This window comes from Armigeres subalbatus, chromosome 3 (assembly GCF_024139115.2).
Source record: "Armigeres subalbatus isolate Guangzhou_Male chromosome 3, GZ_Asu_2, whole genome shotgun sequence".
NCBI classification, from domain to species: domain Eukaryota; kingdom Metazoa; phylum Arthropoda; class Insecta; order Diptera; family Culicidae; genus Armigeres; species Armigeres subalbatus.
The window spans coordinates 17728153-17743111 of NC_085141.1; the positions used below are offsets into that span (position 1 = coordinate 17728153).

Genomic DNA, 14959 nt, shown 5'->3' on the forward strand with positions numbered 1-14959 from the left:
AACTAACAAACTGATTTTTCTCAACAGTGGACGGCGGCTTCAGCAGAAAATCATGCTTCTGGGACTTTGTTCGCCATCTGGATCGCTTAGATGCTGTGCTGATGACTAGGATCAACAACACCAACATCAAGGGCATCTCAGCTGTAGTTGAACGGAAACACGAAGCTCACGTCTATCCCCAGATTGGGCACTTTTTCTGTAACATTCCTGAGCGAAAGGGACTACTCAGTCCTGACGGTGATAAAGATCGTGATCCTTTGCTGGTAGACCTCATAGAGGAGGGTCATCAAATAGTAAACAACCTTAAGACATTGAACCTTAAAGCACAAAACTGCTACCGTGATGCTGAGCCTATTAATCTTTATCATAAAGTCGGTCACGGAACGCTAGACATGTACGTCATAAGTCCAGCGAAGGATTCCAAAGAAGTCAAAGAATTCCTTGCTAAATGGAATGCAGCTGATCCAAAGCTGTTCTCTCCAAAAGATTCTAAAGAGTTTGTATTCCCCATGCAGAACATAATATCTATCTGCGCCCTATTAGTTTGGACACCGGCAAATCCAGAAGACAACATAACCCGAATTCTCTTCCCTGGATCCGCACCAGAGTACAAAATCCTTGAAGGATTAGAAAAGATGAAGAGCGTGGAATTCATGCGCCAACCGGTGTGCACAGTCAAGTCAATAGCGTCGAGCATCTCGACACAAACAATCATGAAAAAATCACTAAAATCATCATCCATCGATAAGATCATTCCCGAGCCAATCCTTCCGTCCAAGTCAACGAAACCATCTGAGAAGGATAATAAGATTTTAGACAACAAAATGAAAATGATCGACAATAGACTGGCCGACTCCACCAAAAGCTCATCGGACATGATGGATAGCTCGGCGGATGAAGCTAAACTGGAAAAGCACATCACCAAGTCAAGCGTTGCAGCCATTACCACGGCTAAAGTCACTGTTAGCAAATCCAAAGTAATTAAAACGACGTCTACCGAATCGACAAAGAAAATTGATAGCATGCTAATTGAAACCAGCAAAAAAATTGACCTCGACGAGAAAAAGGACTCATCCGATGCAGGTTCTGAAAAAGACGAAAATGAAAAGAAGGAAACTGCTGAAGATTCCATTCCTGAGAAGAAACTAATTCAAGACAGAAAAGACGACGAGTCGAAAGAATCCAAAAAAGAAGAAACCGTAACAGCGAAAGACGAAACCAAAGCAACTAGAAAGGTTTCTGACAAACCTACCAGACCGATAACAGCTCGTTCAAGATTCGACACAAAACCACCAAAAGCGACAACGAAAACCATTAAGAAGAAAGAAGATACTAAATCTTCACCAACAACTCCGAAGAAATCAGTTGAACCCAAACTTACCAACGGTGTTTCGAAGGACGATGAGCCGAAGAAAGCAGCAGGTCCTCCAAAAACAACGAAACCGATGACAACCAGACCTGGTAAGGCAAGCCCGAAGAGTACACCCGCTAAAAGCGCAAAGGATGCCAATAACCGTAAAGTTCTGGAAGCCCGTCAACGACCCGCTGCTAAGCCCGCTCCGGCAAAGCGAGATTCGACGGAGAAGAAGGAATCACCCCCAAAAATTGAACGAAAACCGATTTCTCGCCGACCTAAGGCACCCGCATCGGCCGCTCCAGTCGGAGGAAGCCCGGTAAAGGCGAAGAAAGTCCTCAAATCCGAAAAGGATGCTGTTATACGCAAAGCCAAACTAGATAAGAACGGTACCACCGATTCCAGTCTAGTTTCCACACCAAGTGCGGATGAGGCCGGAGTCGCTGTACAGAAGCGCATAGTCGATTCTGCAGTATCTACTACGACAGCTGGTTCGGATATTGACTCCATCCAACAACAACACTTGGACGAACTTAAAGAGGAACAAGAAGCGGTTCGAGAAATTGAAGCCGTCTTCAAACGTGACTCCGAAAAAATCAAACGCCGAGAAGTTCTTTCGGAGCATCGTGAGATTCAGGACAGTGCCACAGAACCCGAAGAAGAGGAGGAGTACTTGATCATTGAGAAGGAGGAACAGTATACCGAAGATTCCATCAACGAACCAGAAAGCAGCGCAACGAAGGAAGAAGAGATTCAAAAGCATCAACGGGACTCTCAAGAATCCGAGAAGCGCAAGCGCGATAGCCTAGACGATGAAAAAGAAGAGAAGGCTGACGTCGGCAAAATTGAAGGTGAAACGGCTGCTGTAGTGGAAATTATCGAAGGTGAGAAAGACGAGGAACAACAGGAAGAGGAGGTTCAGCAAGACGACAAAGAGAATGTCCTGGAAAAGGAGGCGGTCGAGGATGTAAAGGAGGAACCCAGAGAAGCAGAGAAGCTGTCGCCCAAGCATAAGCAGGACATCGAAGAAGAAGTTCAAGATATTATTGCTTCGGCTAAGGAAATTGCCAAGTCGAAAATGGAAACATCTATGGATGGATTAAAAACGGAGGAAATGTCATCAATCAGCCCGGACGAGAAAATGAGCAGTACGAAAAAGACAAGTGATACGCGAGAAGAGACCGAACCAGAGCCAATTCAAAAGGAGCACATTGAGCCGCCTCACGAGAGTCACCACGAGGAAAGAGTGTCCGCTACGGCGGAATCTGGCGCAACGACCACGGCTCCAACTTTACCTGAAGATGAACGTATTCCGTTGGACGAAATCAAGGAAGATCTCGTGATTGAAGAGAAGCACGTCAAGGAAGAAACGAAGGAAGTCGAGATTGCACCTCCACTTCCGACCGTCTACGAGCCACTAGAAAGGCCAACACCAGCGAAAATGCACTTCAGTGCACAGCAAGCCCACATGAGGGATGTTGTCAAGACCCCAGATGAAGTTGCGGACTTGCCTATGCACGAAGAGGCTGATTTTGAGGAATACAGCGAGGACAAGGATAAAGAAGATGGAAAAGAACGAGATATTAAGGAGAAACCTGAAGTTGCTGATACAGCACAAAAGCAGGAGACTGATGTGAAGCAACCCGAGAAGACTGATAAAGTAGTAGTGGATAAATCGGCGGAAAGTGATAAACTATGTGATACAGTAAAAGACGCCAAGCAAGAAGTGCAAGAGGTTGTTGAAAAAGTAGAGATTGACACAATGGTCGAAAAACCACCAAAACTAGATACTCAGCAATTAGCTAAGGATAAACAAGACGAAGCTGCCGTTCTTGAAGATCTCGAATCACAGATCATTTCCACTGAGCCAGAGATTAAGAAACAACCGGAAGTGGTAAAGTTGGAACAAGAACCAGAACAAGTCATTGTCGATGATGAAGAAGACAAAAAATCAGTCCACGAAGATGTGATTGTTGCCACAAAGGTCGAACCAGTAATTCCGGTAACAGAGCCATCCGTGTTGGACGAGATCTGGAGTGCACCTCAAAAGGTAGAAGAGAAACTAGACGAACTGAAGCAAATAATCGACGATAAGGCGAAAGAAACAACATCGGATCTAGTGGCCATGAAAGACGAGATGATCAAAGAAGTGATTGAACGCAAGGAAGATGTTTTGGATAAGGTCAAACAAGAGATCATCGATACAGACAAGAAAGTGAAGGAGACGGTTACCGAGCTAGGTGAAGAAGCCGAAAAGGTTGCTGTACAATTTGCTGGAGAAATTGTCAAAGATCTTAGCGGCAAGGCCGACGCTGTTAGTGAAGAATTGCACGAAAAAGCTCTACAACTTGATGAGAAGTTGGCATCAGAAGTAAACAAAATTAAAACTGGTGTTGAGCAAGTTGCTACTAAAGCGGAAAAAGTCCTCGATACCATAGAAACCGAGAAGAAAGAGCTTGAAAAATTGGCAACTGACATCAAACAAGAGGTATCTGGAAAAATTGACGAAACCAAAAAGCAGATAGATGCCGAACTGAACAAGGCAGCGGAACAAGTCCAGGAAAAGGCCAAAAGCGGGATTAGTTCATTCTTTGGTGATATCAGTGAGAGTATCAAATTGGGAATAGAGAAAGTGGCCGATAAGGTGGAAACTAAACTCAAAGATAAAACCGAGCAAATTGAAACTCGTCTGCAAGAGGTAAGTGACAAAATCGAGGAAATGAAAGGCAAGGAAGTAGTTGAGGAAGTGTGTGAAAAGAAGGAAGAAGCCAAGGCTCCGGCATCATCAGACGCAGCCGTTGGCTTTGAAACGCCGTTTGGCTACGAGCGTACATTCACACAAGAATTAAGAGAAACTCATATAACAACACTCGATTCCCCGATATCTGATGGCGATAAAATTGTAGATTTAAAGTCTACAGTGAAAATTCCGCAGAACATTGATGAAGATAAAGAGCTGGAAGAGTTGGAGTCCAAGCAGATGACTGGTTCGTATATTATTGAGGAAGTCAAATATTCAAGCTTTGAGGATGCAAATCTTCGTGAGATCAAGGAGGAGGAGGAGGAAGATCGTGTTACCCCACCTCAGAAAGGCTCATCGCCAAAGCTTGAGCCATTAGTTGCTCCACCACGTGCCAGAACCCCAGAAGACGTCGCTAAGATTGTGGCAAATGTTGCCGAAGTTCTGAAGTCTGACAAGGATTTAGAAGAAATAATTCCAGACTTTGATCCACATGAGCTGGAGCGTAAACTATCGCAAGGAATCGCGCGTGAAGAAGATGTTGGTACTGTTCAACGAATGCTGGTTACCGCTAGTAGTGAAGATGGTGGAGAAGAAACGGTCATCTGTCCGGATGGAACAATAACGTTTTCCAAATCGGCGACACCAGAGCCTCCAGCATCTGGAAAAACCACCCCAGAGATCAAGGTTGATGATAAAACTGTCGAAAATGAACTATCGGGAGTGAAACATGAAAAACCACAACTACCAGAAGTGAAACAAGATGAAAAGTCCAGTCCAGCTTCATCTGGCAAGTCTTCACCAGATTTGAAAACTTCGCCAACCTCGATTGAAGAAAAAGACAAACATGAACTGCCAGAGAAGGTTGTTATTGAAGCTAGAAAGACTCCCGATAAGGCAACAGAAGATCGCAAGGAATCCATTGCGGATCAGTATGACCAAATCGACGATTCTAGACGTGAGTCCGCTATTAGCACTTTCAGTGAACGCGACTATACAAAAGACGAAAGCTCAATTCTTGACGAACGTGACTCTTCTAGAGCACATTCGATTTCAAGTCACATTAGTGATTTGAAAGAAGATGCAGCCGATGCCAAATCGGCAGCAGATTTCATCAAAGAATCAGATAAGCAGCAAGACGTATTTGCTGAACCTGAGAAGCAAAAAGATACCTCGGCTAAGAAAAGCGAAGAATTGTCAAGTCCGGAATCGATAACTAGTCAAAAAACAGTTTCAGAGAAGTCTGTCGCTGCGGAGGCAGTTGCTCCAGCTCATCCAGATGAGAAATCGCCACTCGATGATAAATCCAAGAAAGAGTCATCTAGGCCGGAATCGGTAATTAGTCATGCAAGTGAAAAAGCGCCCTCAGACAAGGTATCTGAAGCAGCCGAATTATCACGCCCGCAATCTGCGGCATCAGCAGACAAATCGCCACAAGTTGAAACTAAAGTTGGTACGTCGAAGGATCAATCACGACCCGAATCAGCTGCTTCGCATCTAAGTGAAAAGTCTGGGACAAAATCTGAGACACAAGAACCATCTCGGTTAGAATCAGCAACGCCAGAAAAACTGAAGCAAGATGTCGTGAAAGAAGCTTCTCGTCCCGAATCTGCTGCTTCTCATGTTAGTGAGAAAGGACTTGCGGATAAAGTTGAAGCTCCACAAGAATCACAACCAGCATCGCGCCCAGACTCGTCAGCTGTTACTGAACGACTTGAAACAGAAGCCGATGATAAATTACAATCGCGTCCGGAATCGGTTGTCTCACACGTCAGCGATAAACAATCATCTGATAAGATTGATATCAAACTGGAAGAAACAACTAAATCATCCAGACCAGAATCCGCTGCTTCGCATGTAAGTGAACCAATTTCTTCAGAACAGATAGAAACTGCAACTGAAGAAGTTAAAAAATCTTCCCGGGCTGAGTCCGTAGCCTCACACATTAGTGAAAAGGAAGCCGAGGAACTGCAACAAGAAACAAAGGAAGCTTCAAGACCTGATTCTGTTGCATCTCACGTTAGCGAGAAAGCCTCCCCTGAGAAGAAGGACGTCAAGGCAGACGAAATCAAGGAAACGTCACGCCCTGCATCGGTTGCATCTCAAATTGATGATAAATCACCCCCAGAGCAGAAACAAACAACTACATCTGAAAAAACAGAAACAAATCTTGGCGAAACTAAAGAAGTTTTGAGACCAGAGTCAACTGCGTCAAATGTCAGCGAAACATCAGAAGTAAAGAAAGACGAAAACAAGGACGTTGGCCACACTGAAAAAGAAGTTGCCAAAGAATCTGTACCATTGACCGCTAGTGAGAAGATTTCCGATAAAACAGAGACTAATCAGGAAAAACCTGCGGAAGATTCACGACCTCAATCAGTCGTGTCACAAGTTGACGAAAAAGCTCCTGCTGAAACAGTGAAAGTAGAAGATGACAAACACGCTTCACGGCCAGAATCTGCTGCTTCTCATATCAGCGAAACAACTTCAGCAGAAAAAGCGGAACCGAAACAGGATGAAACCATAGGTGATATACGTTCCGGATCTGCTGCCTCCCATATCAGCGACAAAGATGAAGGCAAAAAGGAGGATTCCAAAGAAGTATCACGACCCGAGTCAGTGGCTTCTCACACCAGTGAAAAACAAGATGTTAAGGACGACACGGCTTCAGTAAAAGTGGAAACTAAATCAGTGGAAAGTAAAGAAGTTTCTCGTCCCGAATCAGTAGCATCCCAGGCCAGTGAGAAGATATCTGATGATAAAGATACTAAAAAAGATGTGAAAGAGGACATTAGTTCTGAAAAAGGGGAAACTAAATTAGTAGAAAGTAAGGAAGCTTCGCGTCCCGAGTCTGTAGCATCTCATGCTAGTGAGAAGATTCCAGATGATAAAGAAACCCAAGAAGATGCGAAGCACGACATTACTTCCGAAAAAAGCGCTACTAAGTTAGAAGAGAATAAGGAAGTTTCACGGCCCGAATCGGTAGCATCTCATATCAGCGAGGCAGTTACTAGTGAAAAAGAAACGAAGGAACAATCACGACCAGAATCAGCTGCTTCTCATATCAGTGAGAAAATAACCACTGAAAAAGATGACACTAAAGAAGCATCAAGACCTGAATCAAGAACATCCCAAGGCAGTGGAGCAGCGGATACCAAATTGGAAACATCGCAGCGTTCAGGATCAGTTGCTCTGCAAAATAATGAGGAACTTTCACAAACTAAACAAGAAGAGAAAGATCTTTCACGAGCCGAATCGGCGGCTTCTCATGTCAGTGAACAAGCATCCGAAAAATTAGATGCAAAGTTGGATGATTCTAAAGAAAAATCACGACCTGAATCAGTTGCTTCTAATATAAGCGAAAAAGCTGATATTGTTAAAGAGTCTTCTCAGTCAAGTGGGGTTCCATCGCAGCTTGGCGAGAAGACAGAAGAATTGCGACCCGAGTCAGCAGCTTCCAATGTGAGTGAGAAGACTTCAGAGAAACAAGATACCAAGCAAGAAGGAACAGAAGAAGTTCTGCGACCTGAATCAGTTGCTAGTGATAAGACTGTTGAAAAGGTAGATTCCAAACAGGAAGAAATTAAGGATGTTTCAAGACCCGATTCGGTTGCATCGCATTTGAGTGATAAAGCTACTAAAGATAAACAAACGAAGCAAGAAGAAGTTTCGCGGCCAGAATCGGTCACTTCGCAAGCGAGTGAGAAAGCATCTGAGGACATACATACAAAACAAGAAACATCAACGGCAGAAACGGTTACATCTCATCTGGGTGAGAAAGCTCCGGAAAAACATGAAGAAGTACCACGACCGGAATCTGCCACATCTCATGCAAGTGATAAGACTTCGGAGAAGTCAGATGCCAAACTAGGGGAACCAAAGGAACCATCACGGCCAGAATCGGCTGCTTCTCATGTGAGTGAAAAAACTTCTGCTGAAACAGTAGATGTGAAAGACTCTACTAGCCCGATCACTGGAGATGTCAAACAAGCAGATATAGAAGATCATAAACCAACAGATTCAGTTGTTTCTCATGTAGATGAGAAAAAACCTTCTGTGCAGGGAGAAGTCGAGGTTGTGTCAAGACCAGAATCAGTAGCTTCTCATGACAGCGTTAAAGCTCCTGAAAAGGAAGATTCCAAGAAAGAAGACGTTAAAGAAGTTTCACGACCAGAATCAGTGGCTTCAGAAGTAAGTGAGAAAATTACTTCTGAGAAAACTGAAACCAAGAAAGAATCCGTAGAGGTTGAGCAGCTGAAATCAATCGCATCTCAAGTCAGCGAAAAAGTCACAATCAATAAATCGGACATTGAACTAACCGAGTCGAAGAAACCAATCCAACAGGAAACAGTAACTGACAAGACAGAAACAAAATCGGAACTGAAGGATTCCTCGCGGCCACAGTCAGCTTCATCTCAAATTAGTGACAAGGAACCATCGAAGGATGGATCAAAATCAGAAGACCGGTCTAGGCCTGAGTCCGCCATAAGTGAGAAAGCGTCATTAGCTGAGGACAAAGCTACCGAGTCCAAAGACGATTCTGCAAAATCAGAGGAGAAGGGTGATTCTCGACCTGCTTCTGAAAGTTCGCATGTAAGTGAAAAACATTCTCCCGCGATGAAAGATTCTTCACGTCCCGATTCTGCAGCAAGTCACGTCAGTGAAAAGGGGTCATTAGATCAAACACTTCCACAGAAAGAAACATCACCTCCAGAATCAGCTGTTACCGACAAATCACCTACAAAGGATACTAAGCCAGAAGAAAAGTCATTGCAAGGAAGTGAATCCCGTCCTTCTTCAGTAGCAAGTCACATTAGCGAGAAGGTATCTTTGGATAAAAGTTCTGAAAAAGAAGAATCTAGACCTGCATCAGCCGTTAGTCACATAAGTGAGTCAGGCCCATCGGAAAAACTCGACGTAGTAAAATCAGAAGATAAAGATGTATCGCGTCCGGCGTCAACGGCAAGTCATGTGAGCGATAAAGCAGATGCGGTTGATGACAAAATCGCTACAGTCAGTGAAACGGGGGCGAGTCAACCAAGTAAGAATGAGCCCTCATCGACTAGCGAGAAAGTGGTAAAAGACACATCAGATTCTGCTCCGATTGACCAAAGTCAAGCTTCACGGCCAGAATCGGTCGCTAGCGACAAGTTAGACAAATCACCAGCAGTGGAATTGAAGCTAGCTAATGAAGAACACTTGAAGTCAACGTCTGTCTGTGAAAAGGAAACTCCCAAGGCAGCATCTGAAAAGGAATTGTCCAGACCTGTGTCGGCTGCCAGTAACGTGAGTGACTCAGCACAACATGCGTCGCGACCCGAATCAGCACAGAGCCACGTAAGCACCAAGACTCAAGAAACGGATAGTGTCCATAAGGAAGATTCCAAAGAAGAAAAAGCCACATCTCAACCAGTATCTGTCGCTAGTTCAGTGAGTGATGAAAAAGCACAAGCCCAACCAGAAACTGTAGCATTGAAAGAGTCAAAAGTTGAAGATATAGAATCATCTCAACCAAAACCTGCAAGTGTTGCTTCAATCGATAAAGTAGGTGATGGGGATTATTCGCGACCGGAGTCACCAGCAAGCTTTTCCAGTGACAAAATCGAAACTTCAAAAGAACCTGCATCAGCGCATGTAGAGAGGGACTTAGCCCGCCCGGATTCTGCTTGCAGTTATCACGGCGAGCCGATTCCTGATGAGAAGACATTCTCTCGTCCGCAATCCCCGGATAGTTTTGCCGAAGATAAACTGGAAGAAACGAAACTGGAAACTGAACTTGTACATAAATCGGATGACACCTTGACGCAAGAAACAAAATCAGTACCAAAAGAGGATTATTCTGAGCAGAAAGAATTCTCACGACCAAGCTCACCAGCTAGTTGTGGAGATGAACCGGAACTTACATCAAAGTCTCCCGACTCAAGGGTTCCCGAAAAGAATCTTGCTAGAAAGGATTCCGTGGAAAGCTATCATGGGGAGCCAATCCCTGGCGAGAAACAATTTTCAAGGCCTGATTCTCCAGCGAGCGGTGGTGAAGATGACATTGTTGACAATGCGATTAAATGCCAAGAAATCTTGAAACCTGAATCAACTAGCAGCCTTGCTAGCGAAAAGGATAAATCACCTATCGTCAATGGAGATGATGCATCCGAACATGCAATTGAGTCCAAAGAAGCTTCAAGACCTGCATCAACTGCCAGCCACACAAGCGATAAAGATAAGTCCCCTGTCGACTGTAGAGAAGACGCTTCTGAATCTGCGATCAAGTCTAAGGAAGCTTCAAGGCCTGAATCAACGACCAGTCACACAAGTGATAAAGATAAGTCACCTGTCGCTAGTGAAAAAGACGCGTCTGAATCTGCATTAAAGGCCCCGGAAACTTCAAGACCTGAATCAGCTGCCAGTCATACAAGCGATAAAGATAAATCACCTGTCGTTGGTGAAGTGAAATCGCTGAAAAAGGACGAAGGGCAAGCTTCAAGGCCAACATCGGCAGCGAGTCACATTTCAGAAAAGTCAACTACCATTGAGTCTAAAACTGAATCACGAAGAGAATCAGCCGTACAAGAAGACCGCCCGTCATCAGCAATGAGCGACCATGAGGATGAACGGGAAGAGAAAATCATTTTAAAGGAATCTCGATCAAAATCGCTCTCAGCCGTCATGTCTACAACAACACAGCGTATCGGGTTCGAAGGTAGTGCTTTGGGCGTACTAGATGAAAGTGCTGCTACATCACGTGATGATTTACATATATTGAAAACTCCCCGCGAAAGCATCACTAAAATAGAAGAGATGTCATTTACTGAAAGAAAGGTACAGCCTATTGCTTCAAAAACGACTATGTCACTATTTGGCCCGAGTCAGTTCCCGGCTGAAGAAAAGCAGGAATCTACGGGATTCCCAGTGGCGGGATCCGAACATGAGAGTCCCGATCAAACTGATTCAATAATCCCAGGGGTCGATCGACTTTTGAAAGAAACCGCCAGTTCAATGAAGGAAATTGAAAAAATGTCTTCGACTGTTATTTCAATGATTCAGACAACGGAGAAGAAGGCGGAAACTGTCAAACAGGACAGCAAAAGCTCAACACTCGCTTTCCCTCTACTTGACAGTGGTAAATCAACTCCAATGTCAGTCGAAAAGGATAAATCTCAAACTTCCAGCATTAAATCGACTAGTCCTCATGATAAGGATTCGCTAGAAGGAAGCTCAGCGTCATTGAATACTTTTATCGAAAAGGATAGCCTTTCCGAAAGCACGAGCAAACAGGTAACTATCAAGATGAGTGCTGTAGAAGAAATAACTGATTCGAAAACTATGGCTACAAGTACAAAGGTAGAAAGCATTGAATTGCTTGGCGGAACCAAAACTCCACCAACAGCACCGATCAGTCCGAATGTTGGAAAGGAAGACTTCAGTTTGGGACATCATATTGAAAGCACCGTGGCAAGTACCACTGCAACGACTGTCACTTCAACAAGTCAGATGTCTGTCAAGCAACAGAAGGAAGATGCGTCTGGTATTTCAACACCTAAAGAGTCTGTACCGTCTGGAAAGAGCAGCCCAGGTCTAATGTCAGTTCATACAGGTAGTACAGATAGTGCGTCAAAGTCAATCAATCTCGGCCACAGTTCAGGTATTGAAACATCAGAATCATCTCCCAAACCAACGTCCCCATTCCCGAAAGTATTGGATACGTTGAAAACGGATGATGTAAAAACAAGCTCTGGAATGAGTACTCCAGATATGACTCGCACCTCTACACCGGATATGGTTGATTCTCAAATTGAGCGCATTTCCAAAGACTTAAAAGATGAAGTGAAAGAGGAGGTAACTACCACGACCACCACTACGACAAAGCGTTACATAATTAAAGATGGCGAAAAGATTGAAGTCGGAAGTACTGTCAAGACAGAAGTTTCAGGTGATTCCAAAAAGGATGACATTAGCAGTGCGGGTGAATCATTGTCGACTTCTACAACTACCACTACTACTACTACAAAAGCTGTTAAGGAGGTCATCAAAACCCCAGCAAATCTCACTTTGTCCTCAACAGAAGATCGTAGTTTAACTGACGAGTACGACGAAAAGGATGTCCTTTCGCCACGATCGGATATTTCTTCAGGACAAGCTTCACGAATTGTGGCTGGCTGGCATGACGAAGATGTTCCCGGATCGCCTATGAGTGTTACTTCCCAAGCCCCACTATCACCAAGCACGAAATATACCTACGACTATGAATTACAACATTCGAGTTCCGGTGTTAGCAAGAAATCCGATATAGAAATCGATGATAGCCAGGATGAAATACCTCCGCAATATGGAAGTGATGAGGTCAAGTCGGCTATCACCATTGTTTCGGCTTACAAGCCAGATCCCATGAGTACCTCGTTCTATGGACAGCTCCCAGACGTATCGGATTCAACAATTACTACTTCTACAACAACTACAAAATCTGTTCCTATTCCAATCACTGCTGGCAAAGCATTCACCAAGACTTATATGGAATACGCATCCAGCGGTGACAGCAGCGTAGATTCCAGTCATCTCCACAAGGCTAGCGATCGCAAGTACCTAGACGAAGCCGATCTTGACTTCGAAAAGGTGTTCACCAAGTCCGACAATGTGGATTTGATGACCCAGTCAATGCACTTCTCCAGTGAAACGGAATTTATGGCGGGTACAACAACCACATCTTCCGCTATGACGACGGTGGCCGATAGCAGTAAAAAGGAACTGGACTTCACTGCCAGTGGTCTGCCAGCCACAGTGACGGCATTGCAAGCACAAACCACACAGGCTACCACAGCACAGTCTAGCACTACTGTTACGACCAGTGGAAGTAGCACTCAACAGGCTCAGTCAGACAAAGAGAAAGATACTCTGGCTTCGTGGGGAAAGCCACTGGGGCTGCCCTCTCCAGCACCATTGAACGACGAGAACATGAAGACTACCCCCAAGAAGGAACGCAGAATGATCCTCAGCAAGACGAAGCTAAACAACGAAAAGAACCTACGGAAACGGTCGGAATCGCCCATCAAGGCTGCGAAGAAACCTTCCCCGGTGTACGTTGATCTGTCATACGTACCGCATCACGGAAATTCCTACTACGCAAACGTGGAATTCTTCAAACGGGTCCGAGCTAGGTACTACGTCTTCTCCGGAACGGAACCGAGCCGCGAGGTGTACAACGCCCTACTGGAGGCAAAGCAAACCTGGGAAGATAAAGAATTAGGTAAGTGGCCCTAATGGAACAAATTAAATTGCATATAATTCGATAATGGCAGTTCTTTTAATGTCATATTCTAAGGTTATTATATCTTGTTTCAAATAATTTAATTAGTTTGGGTAACTTAACATTTCACATTTTTCAAATTCATCACATTAACTTTCAATACATAATTAGACAATGATATACGATTCTAATCAAAAACATGAATAAGTCACCTAATGACAAAACCACTCTTAGAGGATTTCTGCATATTAAAAACTCAACATGTTTGTACTCCCAAACTGAAGTATTTACGGCCCATAGAAGCATAACTGTCCCATATAGTTTTTTATCAACATTCATTCGCATACTTGTTTACGTCCGAACGCGCTTGCGAACGAAATTTTATGTGCCAAATCAAACGAGGAAACGATTCGTACGAATTGGATTCGTTCGCCCGTCCTTTTCTTTCATACTTTTTTGAAGTGATAAGTCCGTGAATGGGTGATTGTAATGTGCACACAAAATGTATTAATTGTTCAATATAAGCTCAGCGCTCACCAGTTAATGAACGGAAACGGCCTACGACTAATACTAATTGATCCGCCTCCAAGAATATGCCCATTCGCAGCACCTACTTTCAACACAGCCTTCCGTGTCGGGACACCTGGAGATCACCATTGTAGACAGAATCACAAATCGACCACGTTCTGATTGATGGACGGCACTTCTCCGACATTATCGACGTCAGGACATATCCTGGCCCTAACGTCAACTCTGACATTATGGTTAAACTGACGGCCGTCGCGGTACGATCGAGAGCGACTGAAGCAATCTGATATCGCCGCTGCATACGAGCAGCATCTAGAGACATCCTTCTCTCGTTGGGGCCTCTCCAGAGGATTGCCAGAATACAGTTAGTTAAAGCAGTCTGCAGTCATTAACGACGCAGCGGACAAAGTCGGCGGAACGATCGGTTCGAAGAAGAGTGTAGACAGATTCTGGAGGAGAAAGACGCAGCTTTGCCGTTTAGCATTAGCATTGTTAAGCCCAAAACGCAAAATATCACCGTTCCGCTGAATTCCGTAGGGGCCTTTACGGTGTAATTCGTAGATTGGACACGAGTGAATAAAGGGAGGGGTCCCTGATTCCAGTCTACGATAAAATTATCAAAAGCATAAGGATTACTACTCCTGGCCACGCCCATCTTAACCGTAACTAGGGAGAGGAAGGGTATGTAGATGTGGTACCATCAAGTTGACTATCACAATAGAGTTCAAAAACGGCTGCCACAATAACCGTCCTTGCTATCACCTCGCGTTTTTGGCGGCACAAATGTCAATTTATAGGTGATTAGCACAACTGAAAAACATTTTTGTGTGCATGCTATGACTGAGCAAAGATGAAAAACTGCTTTTCGTTGTTGCCTATCCCTTCTTTTGGAGTTATTTGTTCAAAATTTATTCATCTGACCCAAAGTCTTGATGAATGATAGAATACTAAATTTTTATTACTATCTACAATACTAAATTAACATTGAATTGTACAGCTTGTTCGAAAATCTACTAGACGCCTCACCAAACTCAAACAAGTTCTCCACCTGCGTAAACATTCGGAGGCACGCTGTAACCGGCTCGTGATATCCAAATGA

General features: G+C 44.2%; 1 protein-coding gene across 1 annotated transcript in view; it reads left to right on the top strand.

Annotated features, from left to right (window-relative positions):
* Positions 1-14959, top strand: part of LOC134225299 (microtubule-associated protein futsch) — a 334589-nt gene that overhangs the window by 310980 nt on the left and 8650 nt on the right. The window contains exon 5 of the mRNA XM_062705255.1: positions 28-13332. Coding sequence (XP_062561239.1) covers positions 28-13332 — 13305 coding nt within the window. The remainder of the gene's footprint in view (positions 1-27; positions 13333-14959) is intronic.